Here is a 20,837-nt window from a genome sequence, read left to right as displayed (position 1 = left end):
GGGGAGGGAAGCCCTGAAGTGAGACCAGCTTCCCTTTCTTCTGCTGCCAGGTGGCTGGCTGGCCCTGGAACCAAGCCCGCTCTGTAGCAGTTCAGCAGGGAGTTTGTCCAATTAGCTTCTTTGCCTTTTTATTCTTTACCTGTGCTACCAGTCTCCATCCTTATGAGAAACACTGGTGTATGTGAGCATCAATTTACCTTAGCTGGGAATACTTCCCAGGTCAGATCAAGTATTGTGGCATTTTCCCCAGATAAGCAGCCTAGACGCTATGAGAAATTGACAAGGCAGAGAGAAAACTATCTTTAAGGGACATACACTCATTTGGGAATTCAAACCTAATTCATCAGTGTCGTCGTCATCAGAAGTGCAAGTTCTAATGGATTTGAGGGTCCAAATTAGGTCCAAAGGACTGAAAAATTTGGAATTCAGTTTTGGACTCTCCCCGAATTTTAATGCACAACAACAATGAGAAAAAGCTGAGGACCTCAAACCTCCATTGGTCAATATGTGTTATACTCTCAGGATATTTTGTTTATAAATAGCATCCCTTTGCAGTGTATACATGTGAAATCTGTAGAACAGTTACCCTCCTCCTTTGGAAAGTTTGTTCTCTGCTTCAAGAAGGAGGTCTATGTAGTCAATGCCTAGGAGACAATTCAGAACTAGGTAATCCCCCCAATGCTGGCGAAACTCATACTATTTTCATGTTCACACCTAAGAAAGTCACTCCTCAAGGTCACTGGAAACTTTCTTGGGAGGAAAGAGAAGTGAGTTTTAAACCGCCTGACCTCCCTTCTCCTGGACGGCATCCAGGTGCTGACATAGTTCAGCGAACAGACCAGCAAGTTCCAAGGCTCATTGCTTGATTACGATGTGGTTCCTAAGAGCTTTTCCTCCTGTTTCCAGAGGCTTGATTTGGTCTGTGACTCACACGCAGCAGGCCTTGTTAGTCATCATCTGAATTTGTTTTTCTTTCTTCATGGAGCATTCTGACCAACAGTTTAGTATTTTTTGATGACTTAAAATTAAAAACAACCCTTTGCCCTCCATTTTGATCATTTTGCCCCTCAGGTTTAAAAGCTCACAGGGGTGAGTTCAGATTATTCTGGCGAGCTTTGACCAAGGTATGGCAAGGCAAAGCCAAGGACTTAATGGAAGTGACTCTCTCTGGTGTTACAGTAAATACATTATTTCGCCAAGTCACCCAAGCATACTGACCTGGAAGAGCTGGATAAACAGCTCTTTGCTTTGTGTGTGTTCCTTTTTTGAGACATTGGCCTCAAGTGAGGCCATGGAACAGGGAGCTCTATTAAATAAGCATATTAGTTCACACCTGATCTAATATATGTAAAAGCCTTCTGAAGGAGGCTGCATAGGAGGTGGACTTTTTTTTTTTTTTAATTTTATGGCCACACCGTGGCATATGGAAGTTGTTGGGGCCAGGGATTGAATCCAAGCCACAGCTGTGACCTATGCTGTAACTGTGGCAATGCCAGATCCTTAACTGACGTTGCCAGGCTGGGATGGGACCTGTGTCTTTGCAGCAACCCGAACTGTTGCAGTTGGATTCTTAACCCACTGTGCAGCTGTGGGAACACTGGAATATTTTTTACATATCCTTAACACATTAATAACGCTGTCTTGAGATATTTGACCCCCACTTATAGATAATCCTGTAATTTCATCATGATTTGGCCTCAGCATGAGGGGACTTCTGAAAGGTATTCTGGCTTCAGTGACCTTATCTTGCAAATAGTCCTAACTGGCTATCAATATCTCATGGAACTTTAGGATATGGCCCAAAAGATCTGTGTTTGGAGAATCATCATAATGTCTATCTATGCATCATAGAAAAAGGGACAACAGACAGAGAATTTCTCATGCCGTTTCTAATCACCATAGCCATGAACACTGACCTCCTTCAACCTGGCTGCTGAAATATTCCTCTTGATGTATGTAATTATTTTGGTTTACACAGTTAGTAAGATGATTTCAAAACCTGTGTACCTTAAGCCAAAAATACTGCCTCTTGGGAGTTCCCATCGTGGTGCAGCAGAAACAAATCCGACTAGGAACCATGAGGTTGCAGGTTCGATCCCTGGCCTTGCTCAGTGGGTTAAGGATCCGGTGTTGCCATGAGCTATGGTATAGGTCACAGACAGGGCTCGGATCCCCTGTTGCTGTGGCTATGGTGTAGGCTGGCAGCTGTAGCTCTGATCCGACCCCTAGCCTGGGAATCTCCATATGCCACAGGTGTGGCCCTAAAAAGCAAAGAAAAAAAAAAAGGCAAAAATACTGCCTCTTGAAATATGTATAAAACATAGGTAAGCCTCCCTTTAAGAAGATTCAAAAATCATAATCTTCAACACAGGTGTTTTGGCTATTTATTTTATAAAATTCTCCTAATAAATTAAAATGATTCTTTTTTTTTTTTCTTTTGTCCTCTTCTAGGCCTGCACCTGTGGCATATGGAGGTTCCTAGGCTAGGGGTCCAATCACGCCGTTGCTGCTGGCCTATGCCAGAGCCATAGCAATGCCAGATCCGAGCTGTGTCTGCAACCTATACCACAGCTCACGGCAATGCCAGATCCCTAACCTCCTAAGTGAGGCCAGGGATTGAACCCGTAACCTCATGGTTCCCAGTTGGATTCGTTTCCACTGCGCCACGATGAAAACTCCCCTGATTCTACTTTTAACATGTTTTAGGAACTGTATTGCTTGGACAAAGCCAGAGAGGTGTGTGGATTTTCTACATTTTTAATTTGAATGCCAACATAATAGAGAAATGAGTACAACTTCCAATAAATTTGGTTATCAAATACATTTTCTTTTAGAAAACTAATCTCTGCTCTATCCACACCAAACTACTAGTTCCAATGTTGTCAAACAAAAGGAATCTTATGGCTCACTCTGAGTTTATCTGAGACTGCACATTTTCATGAAAAGTGAATGACATTTCCATAGAAGAAAGCAAAAGAATTCTTGATCACTTTGGAGGCACATTGCTTGCCTTTCTAAAACAGGAATAAAATAAAATAAAATAAAAGTCACTCTTGGTTTATTTTATTCCTGTTTTAGAAAGGCTTGCCTTTCTTTTGTTCTTTGGCTCTAATTGTTCAGGATTTTCATTTACTGGCATGTTCATGGAAGAAGAGAAAAGGAGTGTTCCCATCTCTTAAAGTACTCATTATACTTGGTTGTGTGTTAGTGAAGTGAGTTCACTGGCTTGTAGTTAGTGAAAAGCCACAGTTCAAACCCTGTTTTATTCTGTGCCAGGTAGCTCCCAGCTCTGCATTTGTTTTCATCCCACCCACCCTGAATGACACCAGGGTTGTAGGCTCTTCCCTGTTCTCCTCAATAGCCTTTTCTGGTTGGCTACTTGTGCAACATGAACTGCCTGAAATTGCCTCCATTTCCTGTGATTTGCATCAGCACGGAGCAAAGTCATCTCAGTTGCTATTTGAACTTGGATAGTAGCACCAAGAACAAAACTTGGCTCTAAGAGTGTTACTGTCTCCTGCCATGAAAACTGCAAATGTCCTTTTGCTTTCTTCTTGGAAGAAAGTCACTCTTGGTTTATTTTATTCCTGTTTTAGAATCCAAGGCAAAAAATCTATTGTGTGTTCTGCTTTTTTGTGAATCACATTTTGAAAGACTAAGTTGGAGTCTCAATAAGACCAAAACTAACTCAAACCAGCAGGCTTTTTTATTACTCAGCTCCAACAGAGAATAATCATATATCTTCCAGTTTTCAGCTGGAAAAATGCTGAATCTTTTAAAAGCATGTGTCTTTCTATTTTTTTTTTTTTATATTACTGTTTTTACAGAGTAAGACAAATTAGGAAAGTCACATCATTATTCCCTCAGTTTTCTTAGGGCATATCTTTATACTACCTTGAGAAGCTCAAGACAACTGTGACAGCTTCATGAAAGAGTCACAAAACATAATGCCAAACAAGATTTGAATTTTAATGACATTTGAAATTTAATTGGAGAGCTAAAGAACAAGACTGAGAGTTACTTTACTGTGACTTAAAATTAGGGAATTTTAGCCTATATGTCATATTGGAAAACATTTTCTCCAGCCACCTGGAATCTCTATCATTGTAGACACAGAAAAAATTAAAGTCTTGAGTGGTAAATGGACCCCCTGCCCTTCCCAAATTTATGTTAGCTGAAGAGGAGCATTTATGATTTAGGTCTTCAAACTTTCCACCTAGTTCTCATTCTACCATACCTCACGTTACAAGCTCCTAATGTGGTGTTCATTTGTTTATTCACTGTATTTTGAAGAAACGGATGATAAACAATAAGGTGAATCAATTTTAATAACAAATTGTGAGAAAAGTGTTTTCGTTCAAGTATCAGAAAAGAAAAAAAATCCCTTTCAGCAAATTCAGCAGTCAAAACCCAAATAATAAATGAATTGTAAGCCTTCAAGGGTGCCACTGCAAGATGACATTTTTCATTAGTTAGGGGAGCCTTAGAATTTGTCATCTTTTCCATGGTTTACTACGTCCATCAACATTTCATACACAGACACACTCTGTTTGCCATAAACTTCTCTCCCCTCCCCACCTTCCTTTTCCAAGATCTAGTCTTCCTCTTTTTTCTTCCCTCTCCTCCCTTTCCTCTATTTCTTTTTTCTCTTCATTTGGAACACTCCTGTAACTTTAAAATGCTACTGTGGATAAGTTGTATTATGATACGAGATGGACACTGAAGCCAAGATGCCAAGAAGTTGGAGAGAGACTTTCTGGAGGACATGAAAAAATGAAAATAGTTGAGAAACCCCTAGATGACTAATCACGGTTTGAGTTATTTAGCTATATGAAGAGCTATCTTTACCACACCCAAAGGACTGGTTTAAATGTACATTTCATCATCTTAAGACATGGAAAATGATCCTCCATAAGAACCCCCTGGAGAGTTGATATATGTTCCCTGCTTGGTAGTATAGGGTTAACGCAGTGGACTTGAGCTTGACTTGAGCTCAAACATTGCACATTCCAAAGAAAGGACTGGCCTTGCTCTTAAGAGATAACCTTGTATCCCTTGGAATATCCTGCCTGATAAGAGAGTCTTTGTATACCTGAGATCTTGGGCCATACCAGACAGTTTATGTTAACATTGTAAATTATAGTTAAATACTTATTTTTGTTCACCAGAAACCCTAGGCTATGCTGTTTGACCTTTGGAAGGGCTGGAGACTAGCATGGTCAGTGATGTGAGCCCTCCATGCTTATGTAAATGACCAAAGTAAAACTTACACTAGGGTTAGGTGCACTTCCTTGGTTCAATACTTTGTACATGTTGTCATACATCATTTCTGGGAGAATTAAGTGCTCTCCATGCAACTCTATTGAAAAATGACAACTGATTGCCCTTTATTGATTTAGTCTGTATTCTTTCATTGTAATAAATTGTAACTATGAGTGTAACTGCTATTCTGAGTTCTATGAGTCCTAGTGAACTGCCAGACTTCAGGGTCTTGAGGACCCTGGCACACCTGATATTTGACACAGCAGAAAATACCTAAATCCCAGCTATAAAAATCTAAAAAGAAGGGCCTGGCTGCTTAGCAGCTCTCTTGGAAGGAAGCAGAGAGAGTTACTCTCCTCAATGATCTGGAACCAAGAGTTTGTAGATACAAAGGTTTTATAGAAGATCTGATTGGGAGATATTTTCAATCCTTCCAAAAGGACTTGAGGAGGATTGATGGGCTCCTAATAAAGAAACTTTCCATGAACTAATAAACTTAGGGCTATCCTGAGGGAAATGCATCACTAGTGTCATCTTGAATATCTCTTGATTTCTGAAGAATCAGGAATGTATCCATAATGGAAAGAGTTTTAAATACTTTTAGCCACAGGGGTATAACTTAGAAGAGTGTCAGCTGTTAGAACTTTTCCACTCCAATTACCACTCTTCCCTTCATCCTACCCCAAAGCTGTAGGAGTCATAAATGGCAGTTAGAAAATGAGGGAAGATTATTGAGTGTGAGATGAGGAGCCAACCACAAGACATTTGTGAAAGGCAGGTAGCATGCATGCAATAGTCTTGGGAAGGGTGGAAGGGAAAGGTCTCATCTGTGAATCCAGTTGGAGGCTTTGGTTATTACTTAGGACTAGACATTTAAAATCACTAAATTGAGATGGTGTTTGTGATTTAAAATCATTTAAAAGTGACCAGAAAAATCACAGAGTCTGCTTGAAGTATGCACATCACAGTCTACCCCTGCTTGGGGTAGACTTCAGTGGTAGAAAAAGAACCTTTCCTGTTGAAAAAACTTAAAAGGACAGAGAAGGTATTAAATAATGTACTATAAGCAGATCATGCTTGTTCAACACCTGAGTTACAATAATAATTTTAGCCCATATGCTTAATTCTCCTTTTTCTACCTGAAATCCCAAAAGATAAATAATATCTAAAAATTGGGAAAAATAAATCCATAGAAGGTGGAAGGGTATCATAATCAAAGGATTGGAAATTTTCATCAATTTCTGGAGGATTCAAAATGATATGACTGGGCTGATAAAAAAATTACTATCAATGAAGTAACTGAAACTTAAAAGTTTACTGAGAGGAGAATGAATAAATGTTCCCTAGAGAGTCATAGATTATCCCTAAGGTCAGAGAGCAGGGCTATAAGTAGGAACAGACTTTGAGGGGGTCAATAAAGTAGCTGAAGAAATTTGGATTGTTACATAGGCTGAGGGTCCATATTGCTAAAGCTTGTGAATGAGATTTCTTTTAGAGAGTTCATATGGTGGACATTTATGATGGGCATTAGAGCCTGAGAAAAATTTGACAGACTAACTAGGACTCCATCTGTCCATTTACAAAATTGCAGAACAGAAAGATTGAAAGGATTGTATTAGATGTAATAGAAGTCTAAGTAGAGAGATATATAGAAAAGAGAGAATAAATGCCTCCTGCATCTCTCAATAACAAAAAAACCAAACAATCCCATCAGAAAAATGGGCAGAAGATCTAAACAGACAATTCTCCAAAGAAGACGTACATATGGCCAAAAAATACATGAAAAGATGTTCAATATCACTCATTATTAGAGAAATGCAAATCAAAATCACTATGCGGTACCACCTTACACCAGCCAGAATAGCCATCATCAAAAAATCTACAAATAATAAATGCTGGAGAGAATGTGGAGAAAAGGGAACCCTATTACACTGTTGGTGGGAATGTAAATTGGTGCAACCACTGTGGAAAACAGTATGGAGATTCCTCAGAAAACTAAAAATAGAATTACCATTTGATCCAGCAGTCCCACTCCTGGGCATCTATCCAGAGAAGACCATGACTCGAAAAGGTACATGTACTCCAATGTTCATTGCAGCACTATATACAATAGCCAAGACATGGAAACAACCTAAATGTCCATTGACAGAGGAGTGGATAAAGAAGATATGGTACATATACACAATGGAATATTACTGAGCTATTAAAAGGAAATAAATAACTGCATTTGCAGCAACATGGATGGACCTGGAGATTATCATACTAAGTGAAGTTATTCAGACAGGGAGACACCAAAATAACATGCTATCACTTACATGCGGAATCTAAAAAAAGGACACAATGAACTTCTTTGCAGAACAGATAGTGACTCACAGACTTTGAAAAACTTATGGTTACCAAAGGAGACAGGTTGGGGGACTGGAGGATGGGCTGGGGGTTTGGGATTGAAATGGTATAAAATTGGGTTGTGATGATCATTGTACAATTATAAATGTAATAAAATTCATTGAATAATTAAAAAATATGCAGAATTACAAAAAAAAAAAAAACAGAAATAGAAAAGAGAGAAGCAATAATTAAAGATAACAATAAAGGAAAATGTCCCTGATTTTTTTTCTCATTGTTCTAAGGGCAGTTGTTGTTTTTTTTTTTTTTTTTTTCTTAAATAGAGTATAGTTGATTTACAGTGTTGTGCTCTGCGGTACAGCATAGTGACCCAGTCCTGAGTTTAAGAGAGATTTGCACCTCAAGTTCCTCACCTCCAGTTCTGTACCAAAGGAAAATATGTAAACTTGCCAATTGATCCTATGGGCTGATATAATATTGTTAACAAAACCTAATGATGATAGCCCATAAAAAACAGACCATTCCCATTTTTAAAAATAGGTGCAATATTCTTTTAAAAATCAGAGTAAATTAGAATAACACAATTAAACCAAAAAAATAAAGTATTCAAAAAATGAAATAATGATTCATAAGGGAAGCTTCTCAATTTATAGTGGAAAACTAGGGAGTTCCTGTTGTGGCTCAGGTTACAAACCTGGATAGTATCCATGAGAATATGGGTTCAACCTCTGGCCTTTCTCAGTGGGTTAAGGATCCAGCATTGCTGTGAGCTGTGGTATAGGTCATAGATGTGGCTCAGATCCCCCATAGCTGTGGCTCTGGCATAGGCTGGCAGCTGCAGCCCTGATTCGACCCCTAGCCTGGGAACTTCCATATGCCACAGGTGTTACCCTAAAAAAACAAAAAATAATAAAGTAGAAAACTACATTGTTTATCAAAAAGTTGAAATAATTGATAACAAGAAATTTGGCTTTAAAATATATTTATATTAGAGACACATTAATTTAAGATTAAAAATATTCTTAACCTCTCAAAGAGAATCAGAAACTAAAAAATGAGTGCAAACCAAATATAAATAGATAAGTCTATAACATATAATTATGGTAATAATCCATGATGGATTCCTCTTTCAGATATTGGTGAGCTAGGTTTTTCAAATCAACTCTCGACCAAGAAAAAAAATTCTGGAAAATATTTTTAATAGATGTAACAAACTTAGAAACATCTCTTTCCCCTAAGACAATTTTCTAACCACATATATTTTAACTTTGGATGGTTTTGAGGAGTGAGGAAGCAGAAATCAAAACTCACTTTCCATAAAACTGAAGAATCTAATAAGAGATACACTAAATGTACATCAATGTATATCAGGGAGATATAATCTGTGCGAAGCACAAGTGAAGAATCTCACATAAAGAATTGAAGACTCTGTTATGATAATCTGGGATGTCTACAGAGCTTCAAACCTTGAGTTTAGTTTAAAGCAGTCCAAGATTAGTCGTAGCCCCTGATCCCCCACAGAAACAAACATTTTCTCTGGAGAAAATTACCTTTATCCAGACATAGAATTAATCCCTGACATTTTTCTCCAAAAGACAATGAACAGCAGGTAGTCAAAGATAACTATGTATCCAACAGGGAGGAAAAAAAAAAAAAACTTGATGAAGTAGAGTCAACAGGAAAACAGACATCAGAATGAGACCTACAGTGGCACATCCCACCTCACTTAAAGAAAGCCACATTGTTTCAAGACCATAGGATCCACAACTCCTAGACACAACCCCTCACGTCTTTCCTCTTTGCTCACTCACCTCTAGGTACACTGACCTACTGGTTGTTCCTTGGACATACCAGGTTCACTCTTATCTCACAGACTTTTCCTGGTTGTCTTTCCCCCAGTATCTGCATAGCCTCCTCCTTCTGCTTCTTTGGATCTTTGCTCAACTATCTTCATCTTAGTGAGGTGTCTCTGGCCACTCTGTTGAAAATGGAATCTTTTTCCTAAGGTTTTACTTCCTCCTTTTCTTGGTTTATTTTTCCTCTATGCATCTGACACTATCTACATAGACTAGAGATTCTACTATTTGTTTACTTTATTGTTTGTTTTCCCCCATCATAATGTAAGCAATTTGAGGGTAGGAAAGTATTCCTGTTTTGTTTGTGCCTGTATCCACAATGTCTAGAATAATGCCTGATGCCCTGGAGATGCTCAATAATATTGGTAGAATGAATAAATGAATGCTTTTATGTAAGGTGTTTAGAACAGGGCCTGATCATAGCTCACTCACTAAATGTTAGTTATGATTACCAATATTAGAAATGAAAATATTGCACTAACAGACATGGATTCTAATTCTGGGTTAGTTTTCATCAAAGTAGGTTCCAGCAGAGAACTAATTCTTAAATTGATGAGTTGTGTGTGAGGAGAAATTGTTACCACTTCCCTTTGACCCAAAAGCATAAAAAATGAATTTGATTTTCTACTATTCCCCATGATACATGGAAAGAAGGAAACCTTAGATATTGGAATTCAATATCTAAGGCAGTGACTTCTAGGATAAAGATATTGGAAGGTTTTGAAAAATGGAGGTACAGGTGGGACCAATGACAGAGCTCAAAGTAAATCTACAAACATGTGGTCTCTCCTGATGTTCACCACCAGTGGATCTTCCCCAGCCAAGTCCCCATCCAGGGCACTCACAGCATTTCCGTTTTCAATCCAGGTGATGGTGGGGACTGGGATGCCTGTTGCTGTGCAGCGCAGGGTCACAAAGGAGCCAAAGGTGACATTGTGGGATTCAGGAGCCCGCAGGATTCTGGCAAAAACTGTTGGGAAGACAGAAGTGGTGAGTGACTCTCCTAAAGGGAATGATTCAGCTGGAGTGGTCTTTAAGAAATGCAAATCATACTTTTAGAATGGCAAAGCAATGAGGTCCTACCGTATAGCACAGGGAACCACATCCACTCTCTTGGGAAAGACCGTAACGGAAGATAATATGAGAAAAAGAATCTGTATGTACATATGACTGGGTCACTATGCTATACAGCAGAAATCGACTCAACACTAAATCAACTATACCCTAATAAAAAAATTAATAATAAAAGAAACGAAAATCAGATCATGTTCTCCTGTGAGGGATCTTCCATATTCTCCCTGTCTTAAGGATAATACCAAATGCTATTCTGGCTTCTAAGCCATGAATGCTATGACCCTCACTGACCACCACTCCCAGATATGACACGCTGGTTCCCAACTTAGGAAATGCACATGCCATCCACTGGCCTGGGGCACTCATCATACAGATCTTCACGTGGTGGTTTCCTTGTACCATCCAAGTCTCTGTTTAAGTGCCACTTTCTCACAAAGGACCTCCTTGACCACCTAACATGAAGTCTAACCTACTCTTCATTCATTCTTTCATCATTCTGTTTTGTTGTCTTTATAGGCCTGACCACTATCTGAATTTTTTTTTTTGTCTATTGTATGTCCCCCTGCAGTAGAACTCCCTGTAGTCCTCAGCAACCCAGAACCTTGCCTGTTTTGTTCAGTATGTAGAAGAGTACCTACCAAAGTCATACTATTTAATTGAATTAATGGAATAATTAATGCTTTATACCTTCAACCATCTCATAGTGGGAGGACAGACAAAATCTGGCGAACTTTTCAGAGAGTGAGATGAATGATAAAGGGCCCCCAAGGAAAGGAATATTTTAGGCAAAAGTGGGAAGGAGCATGAGTAATTTATATTCTTTATTGAGCTGAATCCCCATTAGCTAGATAAAAGGAAGTTCTTTTGGTATGAGAAGAAATTTTACCTTTAATTAAAGCGTGGAAATGAGGTTTAGAATGTACAATAAATCAGAGGGTTTTTAATCCTCTGATTAAGTGATTAATCAGAATCGCTAACCTTGGAAGACACTTCAGAGGTCAACTAGATTTCTGCTGTTATCAAGTAGATGTAGAAAGCAAATGCCCGTTAAGTTGCTTCTCCAAAGTCACAAAAAAAATGAATGGGTGAGAAATCTGAACTCAAGTCCTCTGACTTCACATCCAGTGTTCTGTAGACCATTATGGGATCCTTTTAATTGCACATTTCCTGCAGATATAAGACTTTTTTGCTTTTGCCTTTTGTTTTCCAGGTCTTAAGTAAAGAACATAATATTAGACTATGACATCACAACCAACATGCTGCTCTGATGCTTAGTTCTTCTAAAATTGTGACATTTGTGGAGTTTGAATTCTGAAGTACAAGGGAGATAGTATGTACTAGACAGGAGATGTACAGGACAAGGATAAATCAGAGGCAGCAGAATTTGCTCTAGTTTTTGAATACCTCTTTAAAAGGATTACATAATTCAAGGAGATAAAGGATGATGTGATTAGTTTTGACAATTGGGTGCTTTTTGCAGGTTCCTTTTTTCAGATTTGCAGGCCTGGATTAATTTACCATCCCATCTTTTGATATGGAGGACTCTAAGAGATAGAATACAGAAGAGCATGCTAGAAATACAAATACTGAGCCAAAATCCAAGAGAAGAAAAACAAGGAAGGTGCCAACCTCAAGGCACAGGTGTTAAAAAAAAAAAAGTGGGTTAGATGTTTAAAATATGGCTGAATATCCCTATGTTCCAAACTCAAAACAAAACTGAGCTTGATTTTAAGTAAGTACCAGGGTCTAATTATCAATCTACAAAAAACTTAGAGGTTTGAAAACTATATTAAATGGTACTATGAGGGGAATTCCTGTGTGAACCCAACTGGCATCCATGAGGACGAAGGTTTGATTCCTGGCCTTGCACAGTGAGTTAAGGATCTGGTATTGCTGTGAGCTGTGGTGTAGGTTGCAGATGTGGCTCAGATCCCACTTTGCTGTGGCTGTGGTGTAGGCTGGCAACTCCATTTCAACCCCTAGCCTGGGAACTTCCATATGCCATGGGTGTGGCCCAAGACAAAAAGCAAAAAACAAACAAAAAAAATCACAGTACTATGAGAATACAATCCAACCAAATCAAGGATATAGACAATTGTACAGGGCAAGTTATTTTGTTTCCTCAATAAATAAATAACATTGGATAAAAAGAAGAAAAAGGGGAAATTATTATAGACTGGACAAGACTTAAGAGGCATAGTCCCAAAAGTTATGTGTGAATTTTTGTTTATATTCTTATTCAACAAATTAGATGGAAAAAGACATTTTTGAGACAATCAGATAAAAACTGCAAAGTCTTGGTAGTAAGTGATATTAAGAAATTAGTGCTAATTGGGGATGGGCTAAGTAATGAAAAAGGTAATGTGATTGTGTTAAAAAAATCCTTACATTAAAGTACATATGGGTTGATTGAATTAGTATCTAGAGTTTGTACTACGCAGCCATAAAAAAGAACAAAATAATGCTATTTGCAGCAACATGGATGGAACTCAAGACACTCATACCAAATGAAGTAAGCTGGAAAGAGAAAGACAAATACCATATGATATCACTTATATTCATAATCTAATATATGGCACAAATGAACCTATCTACAGAACAGAAACAAACTTATGGACATGTAGAACTGACTTGTAGTTGCCAACAGGGAGGGGGAGGCAGTGAGATGGACTGGGAGTTTGGGATTAGTAGATGTAAACCATAGCACTTGGAGTGGATAAGCAATGAGATCTGCTGTATAGCACAGGAACTATATCTAATCACCTATGATAGAACATGATGGAGGATAATGTAAGAAAAAGAATGTGTGTGTGTATATATATATATATATATATATATATATATATATATAGCTGGGTCACTTTACTGAATGTGTGTGTGTGTATATATATATGTATGTATGTATATATATATATATCTGGGACACTTTACTGGACAGCAGAAATTGACAGAACATTGTAAATCAACTATAATAAAAATATCTAGGGTTTGCTTTACAATAAACCAGCAGCAATAAAATGGTTCTGGGTTAGATAAAATAAAAATGGTAGACTTGATCATTGTTGCTGTTACATAATGAGAACTTGGGAATTTATCATATTAGTGTATCTACTTTTTTGTAAGACTGAAAAACTTTAACATTAAAATTTTTAACAATTGCAATGGAACCTGCCCTTCTGCTCCAGAAAAACATGCAATAGGACACATAACTTCTGCCACTGAAGTAGCCTAAGTTACTAGCAAATCTAAAACCTGAGATAGGTAAGGTTCTGAGGAGGATCATTTGATAGATTTATCAGTTCTAAGAGTTCAGAAGTAACCACAACATTTTTGTTGGTTTGGTTGGTTTTTTGTTTTGTTTTGGTCTTTTTAGGGCTGAACCTGTGGCATATGGAAGTTCCCAGACTTGGGGTCAAATTGGAGCTGTAGCTGCCGGCCTACACCATAGCCACAGCAATGCAGGATCCTAGTCATGTCTGCGACCTATACCACAGCTCATGGCAATGCTGGATCCTTGACCCATTGAGCAAGGCTAGGGATCTGCTCCACATCTTCATGGATGCTAGTTGTGTTCATGTCTGCTGGATCACAATGGGAAATTGTTTTAGATTTAGAAACAGTTTTAGATCAGAGCTCTGTGGGGGATGATTCCAAGTTGAAACAAAATGTGTCATTCTGGGCAAACTTTTACTAGCAGACAGTATTTACAACCTGAAAATTTCCATTGCAAGAGAAATAGCCGTCATTATGGTAGTCAGCAGAGTCGGCTCCAAGAGTGAGTTACCTGTGTAGTCCCACAGGGAACCATGCTCAGAGGGCCCCATGCTTATTTTTCTGCTGCCCAGGTCTTGAACTTATAAGTGATTTTTGAGCTAGGGGCCCTACATTGTCATTTGCATTTGGCCCATAAATTAGGGAGCCAGTCCTGAGAGCCTAGTAGTCAGGGTTAAAAATGCCTGCTTAAAATAGGGGGTGAAGGCTGCACTTGCAATGGAGTTCCAGAAAAACAAGGGTCCAAGGTGAAATAGAAAATACAAAGTTGCTAATATGCTGGATGGATTGGAAGGAAGTGTCAATCAAGACCAGATGACAGAGGCTGTCCCCATGGGAAAGTCTAAATTTCTTAAGACAAACCAGTTAGGAGGCACTGTACCTTTCCTCCACAGTGAGAAACATGGTACCCCCACCTGACTATGTGATAGATTTCTCCCAACTTAGTCTCAATTCACAGGTTGTGGGCTCTTGATAACTAACACAAACTGACTGGCATCCGAGCCAGGGCACGCCCAGTTATTCTCTCCCTTTCTGATGTTTTCTGGGAACAAAAATGGAGACCTAGATTGCACAACATAATTGCATCCCCGTTCATCATTTGGCTGAAGTGACTCTTGTAGAGGTTGGGGCTATACTTGTATGTCTAGAAATTTCTGAGTGTGAGACTCCTGCAGTGATTATTTCATGGGTGCCATTGCTTCTGGGAATCTGGAAAAAAAAAGAAAGATCCTTGAAAGATTGAGAGTAGGATTCTTTCAATCCCATGAATGCTGTGAAAGTGTAGACAGAAGCTACTGATGATAACACTGGTTAGTATACCCTTGAACCTGAATGAGAGCCTTCTGGCTAAAGATAAGAAACATAAGAAACTGTAAAAGTATGAAATCTAGATTTTTTTTTTCTGCTTTAATTTACGAAGGCAAGAATTTTCATTTAGGGACTTTAATTCTTCCTGGAAATTTAGTCATAAAGGAAAGTTTTTTTGTGTGTGTGTGTGTGTAATTTATGGCTTTTTCTTTTCTTTTGCCTGGCATTACATTATTTGGAATATCATTTGGGCTTGTTGCAAAACATCTGGTGATCCATATTGCACAACACAGCTCAGCATTATGTGAGATGGTAAGTAAAACAGAGTCCATCATCATTCTAGAGGTCACTAGAGCTTTGAAGTTAATTTAATGAGTGTGCTGCTCTGTCCCATATCAGAACCTTCTGGGAGGTCCAGTGGGGCACAGGTGGGTACAGAAAAGAGCATTGTTGCATTTCAGGTGGCTTCATGAATGTGGGGTTGTGCTGACAACTGTTGGTCTCCTCCTCCAAGGGAGCTGACTCTTGGCTGACCATGGTTTTCATGACCAAGCCTTGGCTGACTATGGCTTCATTGTTAAGCCTGGTGAGTTAAGAGGGGAAAAAAAGCCAAGAAGTAAAGGGAAGCTGACCTTTCCTGCACTCCCACCTTCTTGTCAAAAGATAGAAAAGAAACTTGTCTCTTTTTTCTGTGTTGAAAGAGAGCTTCCTTCCAGTTTCCATCCCTCAATGAAGGTCGCCAGTGTCTTTTGGGTTTTGACTCAAATGTCTTCTTATCATGAAGCTTTCTTGACCCAATCTCCTTAGCCTTGTTTATGTGTCTTCTTCGTAGCACTTATTACCATGCCATAACTATTGATTCGTTTGTTTTTTGGCTGTCTCTTTCCTTTGAATGTAAGCATCACAAAGGTGGAAATTCCCTTGTTCATTAACACAGGCTGATTGAGAGACAAATGATTGATCAGTTTATCAGTCAGCCCAGAACCCTGCATGGTACATAGTGGGCACTCAATGGATAATTTGTTGAGTGAATGAAAGAGTAACTCTTCTGATTGGTGAGAATGGGGAAAGAGACTTGCATAAGTGATGCGTATCTCAACCCTGTCTGGGCCATCATTCTCCCAGCTACCCAGCAAACAAGAAAGGTATGGGGTTAATGTGCAATAGGTAAGTGCCCCAGGTCAGGGCTTCTCCATCCTACAATTTTAGGTGAAAAGTGGAGGAGTGGCGAAGGATCAGAAGGGATGTGAATCTAATTCTTGGGTGAAGGAAAAGAAAGCCTTATTATTCATTCCAGCTTTATCAGCAAGAAAATGGGTATTTTTATACCCATCAGTGTTTGCTCCCAATTCCAAGCATAGGTAAACCACTTTTATCAAACATTAAAAACAATAAAGCCAGTTGCCATTAAATATAAATACCAGACTACTCCATGGATTACAAATATACCTGTAATAATAAACGGACATAGTTCAAGAATAAATTCCCATTGTTTTAGTGGTAGCCACAAATTGAAAATTCATTCAAGTCATCATTTTTAAAAGTAATGCGATCAGTTTCCTATCAAATGTTTCCAATAAAATGTCCCTTGAATGTCCCAATTTTGCCTTTTATTTGCATGAAAGACAATATCAAAGTGTTTTTTGTTACACAAACAAGCTGTTTAATAGACAGGGCATGGCATTACTTAGTAATTTGGAAAATGCTTACAATTGTTTTGATATGAATTTTTAAAGAAATCTAACTCTTCTTTCTATAGATAGTTTTATCCATCATCTTCCTAAATTCACTGTGAAGACTTCCCTAATTGCTTTATGGTGGGCAAGTATGTTATTGTTCATCTGAAACACGGGAAATAGATGTGGGCCATCTATTTATCCCTGGTTTTTCCTCTCATGCTATCTATTCTTGAGTTTGGGCTTTGATTTCTCTTAGGTAAGTTTATGGTGCCAACTGCGGTTGAGAATCCTATATTCAGAATCGGGCTTAAGCAGTCAGTGATTCCATAGTCCTTTATAATGTAACCATATTGTATTCTCATTTCCTTTTTCTTTCCCTTTCCCCCCTTCCCTTCCTCCCTTCTTCCTTCCTCCCTCCCTGCCTCCCACCTCCCTTCCTCCCACCTCTCCCCTCTCCTCCCCTCCCTTGCTTCCTCCCCTCCCTCCCTTCTTCCCTTGCCCAACCCTGTCCCATCTCTCTTGTTCTACTTTTCAAAGTACTTTCAGATATATAATAACTTTTATTATTAACTGTCATTTTGAGGAGTAATCTGAATTTATAATAAGGAGGTAGAGTCATTTTTCATTCTGAAATTGCACTGGTGGTGTAATGGAAACCCTAACAGTCAGGGGACCCATATTAAATCCTGAAATTAATAAGCAGTTTGGCTTGAGATGAATGGCTTCTCTTTTCTTGTTAAGGGAATAGGACCAGAGGAATACTTAAGTCCCTTATAAATTCTGTTTCTGAGCAATTATTTCAAAGGACACAATGAGCTTGTTTAGATTTTTTTTTCTCTCATTCTTTTCTTTCTTCTTTTCTAGCCTCCCTTAAAGGGGCTTTTTAGGCTGCTTGATTCAAAGGAGCACTGACTGAGAGAAGTAAATTGAAAACAAACAAAAACAAAAACTAATAAAAAAATCACACAGGAGGAGGTGAAGTGACTTTATCTAAATTTACTTATAAGCAGCCCGATGCTTAGAAATAGGAAAACCTCTCAGATACCTTATTTGAAATACTAAGATAAGGAGGAGCTGTTTCAAAAAACAGCACCTTAGGGTTTGTTCCTAGAGCCAAACTGTATTATATGAGAATGTGTGAATTTCATCCAAAGTATACGAAAGTTAGGTTAGAACAGTGTGATTGATTTGGTTTGGTTTGGAGCAGTTGCATAATACTTGTCCACTTGGAGTAATAACAATAAAAACCTAAGCTGGCACTTAGACATTTTTCATGTCTCCAAAGATTGTAACACCTCCCATCCCCTCCCCAGAACTTTTGGTCAAAGGAACTTTCTATTCCAGTCTGTGCAAGATTTATATTCTCATTTGTTTTGTATTTTCAGAGTTTGGGATGCAGCGTTTAAACATTTCTATTGATTCAGTCTTTTCTTAATAAAAGTAAGTGCTCAATAACTCTATTATACAGTAAAATAGCCCATCTAATAATGCTGTTAGGTGCTGAGTTAATATCTCTCATACATCATCTGTTATTTCCTTACAAAATCATGGCAGTTAGAGTTGTTTATAAAGTCAGAGAAATAGACAATTGAATAGAACCATACATTTAAATAGAAGCAGTGCAAAAAGAAAAAAAATACCTTTAGTTTCTTGCTCAGGTTCACTCTCTTCTATTAATAAAAAGACAAAACAAACACAAACACACAAACAAAAACAACACATCATGAAAAGGGAAATCTTTGAGCACAGAAACATCGTTGTCCAAGAGTAGTTAGGATCTGCTTGTTTCTTATTTCAATAAGAAACAAATGCAATCAATCGAGGGAAACCACTGACCTTTTGAAAGCAAACTATTAAATGACATAAAATTTCAGATGATTACTTTTAGCCAGGCAGTATTACACAGAAAATGAACTACAGCATACCCAACAACATGGCTCACTCATGCATTTTTATTTTAATGTTGACAATAACCCTTTCTTTCAAGGCAACAGACTGCCTGCTATTCTGATAAATTGTGTTCCTCCTTGTTAGCGTGGCTTCTCCTCTTACGAGGCCCTGCTGTGAAGTCAGTGATGATGAATCTGGGATCTCAGCTATCATTTCTATGGCAATAGACTCATGTTGTGGTAAACAGAGGATTAGGGGGTTTCTGCAGAACAGAGCCTACAACCAACAGAGATTCTCTCCTCTGAATCAATTCCCAGAGGCTGCTCAGAGAACAGAGAGGAGCCAATCATTATCTTTCAGGAACCTACCAGTGAAGCAAGCCACCAAGAAGAATGTGTTTTAAAATGTCTATATTGGGTATATGGAGTTGAGAATTTATAAAAATTTTAAAAATCCCAGAAAAGAGACAACTACCAAATTAATTATTCTAAAATGTTTACTGTAACCTTATCAGATGTAACTCCCACATGGAGCTCTATTTTTTTTTCCCCTTTCTTTTTTCATGTCAATTTAGACCTTTCTTTGAATTAGTGATAAGTCAAGTGCGATATTTGCTTACCATATAAAATAACAGTGCTATTGTTAACTCATGATAATACTTTGGTGTAGCTCTTTGTAGATTATGGGTACTCTCATGCACATGGTACATTATCTTATTTAGCCCTTACCCTATCCCTGTGATTGTACATAATTGATATAATTCAGCCCATTTTTTCCAGACAAGGAATCTGAGACTCAGATTTGCTGCAGATGCAGAGCTAGAAATCCCACTCCAAGTTTTCAGACACCAAGTCTTCTGTTCTCACCTAGCATCCCAGAGAGATGTCTTCATTTTTATATTGAACACCCAACCCTCCTAAATTTAAATGAACTTATAATTTTCCAGTTAGATTTTACTCTGTCTGAACTTCCTTTACCCCAACAATCAAGTCTGTGGCACATTCTTATTTTTTTAAGCATCAAGGTCATATTGGATAAAAATGAGGTTTTTTTTTTTCATACTTAAAACCGGTCATCTGGACACTTGAAAACCGCAGAAATTCCCTGTTTGTAACACAGACCATAATCAGAAAAAACGAATGAAGGTCCATTGTTGGATCAAATTTGGCTTGAAAAATTATATTTGAATATGCCTTTGGGCTGGGCATGACTTTCTAGTTCCTCAGCATGATTGTGCTTATTTCTAAGCTTGGGAGGAAAAACAACAACAACAAAAAAACCCTTTTTTTTTTAATTTCACCAGCCAAATAGCTATTTATAAGTGCCTGAGATGGGCATGGGACTGCTGTGGGAATATTAAGTGTCCTTGTTATCTGACTGCTATATTGTTCCACTAAAGTTGAAGGGCCTCAGGAAGTTTTGAGAAACTTAATTACTCATGACGTACACTACTCTTTTTATGGTTCTGGAGCAACTGCAGGTAAACCTTCAGTCTCTTTCCAATACTTTGATTTTTACAGACATTACTTTAAAGTGGACTCTGAGGGCAATGCTGATTTTCCTTTGCTATATTTCACCTCATCGTTGTTGTTATTGCTCATTTTGCTTGATTTGTTTGGACTTGGAAGCAGTTGAGGAAGAATGCACCCATTTCCTCCTCGGCAGATATGTAGGACCAACTCAAGAGATGAAAGAGTGTCCAAGAATTGCCATTTTCCTGGGAGGAGACTTGGAAGTTCTACTAAATACTACACTTTCATGTATAGGCTCTCAAATTTTCTTTCTATGCACAAATACAAACATACATCTTTATACTCACATATTTATATATGTTCGTGTATTAATATACACACATATGTACACACATTCACACACATGCACACACAATTGAAGTTACTTTCATTTAGAGAGAAGTATGCAAGAATACCTACAAATCCTGTTTAAGGTTGAGTACACTCATTCCATGTATGAGATGGTTTATTATTTCAAGGTCAAACTGTAGTCCTAGTTTTTCTGTGTATCCTGCTTACCTAGCCTACTACGATCCCTCTAAACTTCTGAAGTTACTGTTTTAGCACTTATCATCTCTTTTAACTGCTTTGTGTGTAATGCATCAGTCTTATCTTCCAATGTGCAATCCTCTTGCTGC

General features: G+C 38.2%; 1 protein-coding gene across 1 annotated transcript in view; it reads right to left on the bottom strand.

Annotated features, from left to right (window-relative positions):
- Window positions 1-20,837, bottom strand: part of MUSK (muscle associated receptor tyrosine kinase) — a 105,921-nt gene that overhangs the window by 40,756 nt on the left and 44,328 nt on the right. Inside the window, exon 6 of the mRNA XM_021074443.2 lies at window positions 10,310-10,434. Coding sequence (XP_020930102.1) covers window positions 10,310-10,434 — 125 coding nt within the window. The remainder of the gene's footprint in view (window positions 1-10,309; window positions 10,435-20,837) is intronic.

The sequence above is a fragment of the Sus scrofa genome, chromosome 1, assembly GCF_054392235.1.
Source record: "Sus scrofa isolate SSC_HxYL_T2T_F1_AM1 chromosome 1, Sscrofa_HxYL_maternal_Yorkshire_Landrace_v2.0, whole genome shotgun sequence".
NCBI lineage: Eukaryota > Metazoa > Chordata > Mammalia > Artiodactyla > Suidae > Sus > Sus scrofa.
The sequence above is the reverse complement of the archived record's forward strand: the minus strand, read 5'-3'. Positions and strand labels throughout refer to the sequence as shown.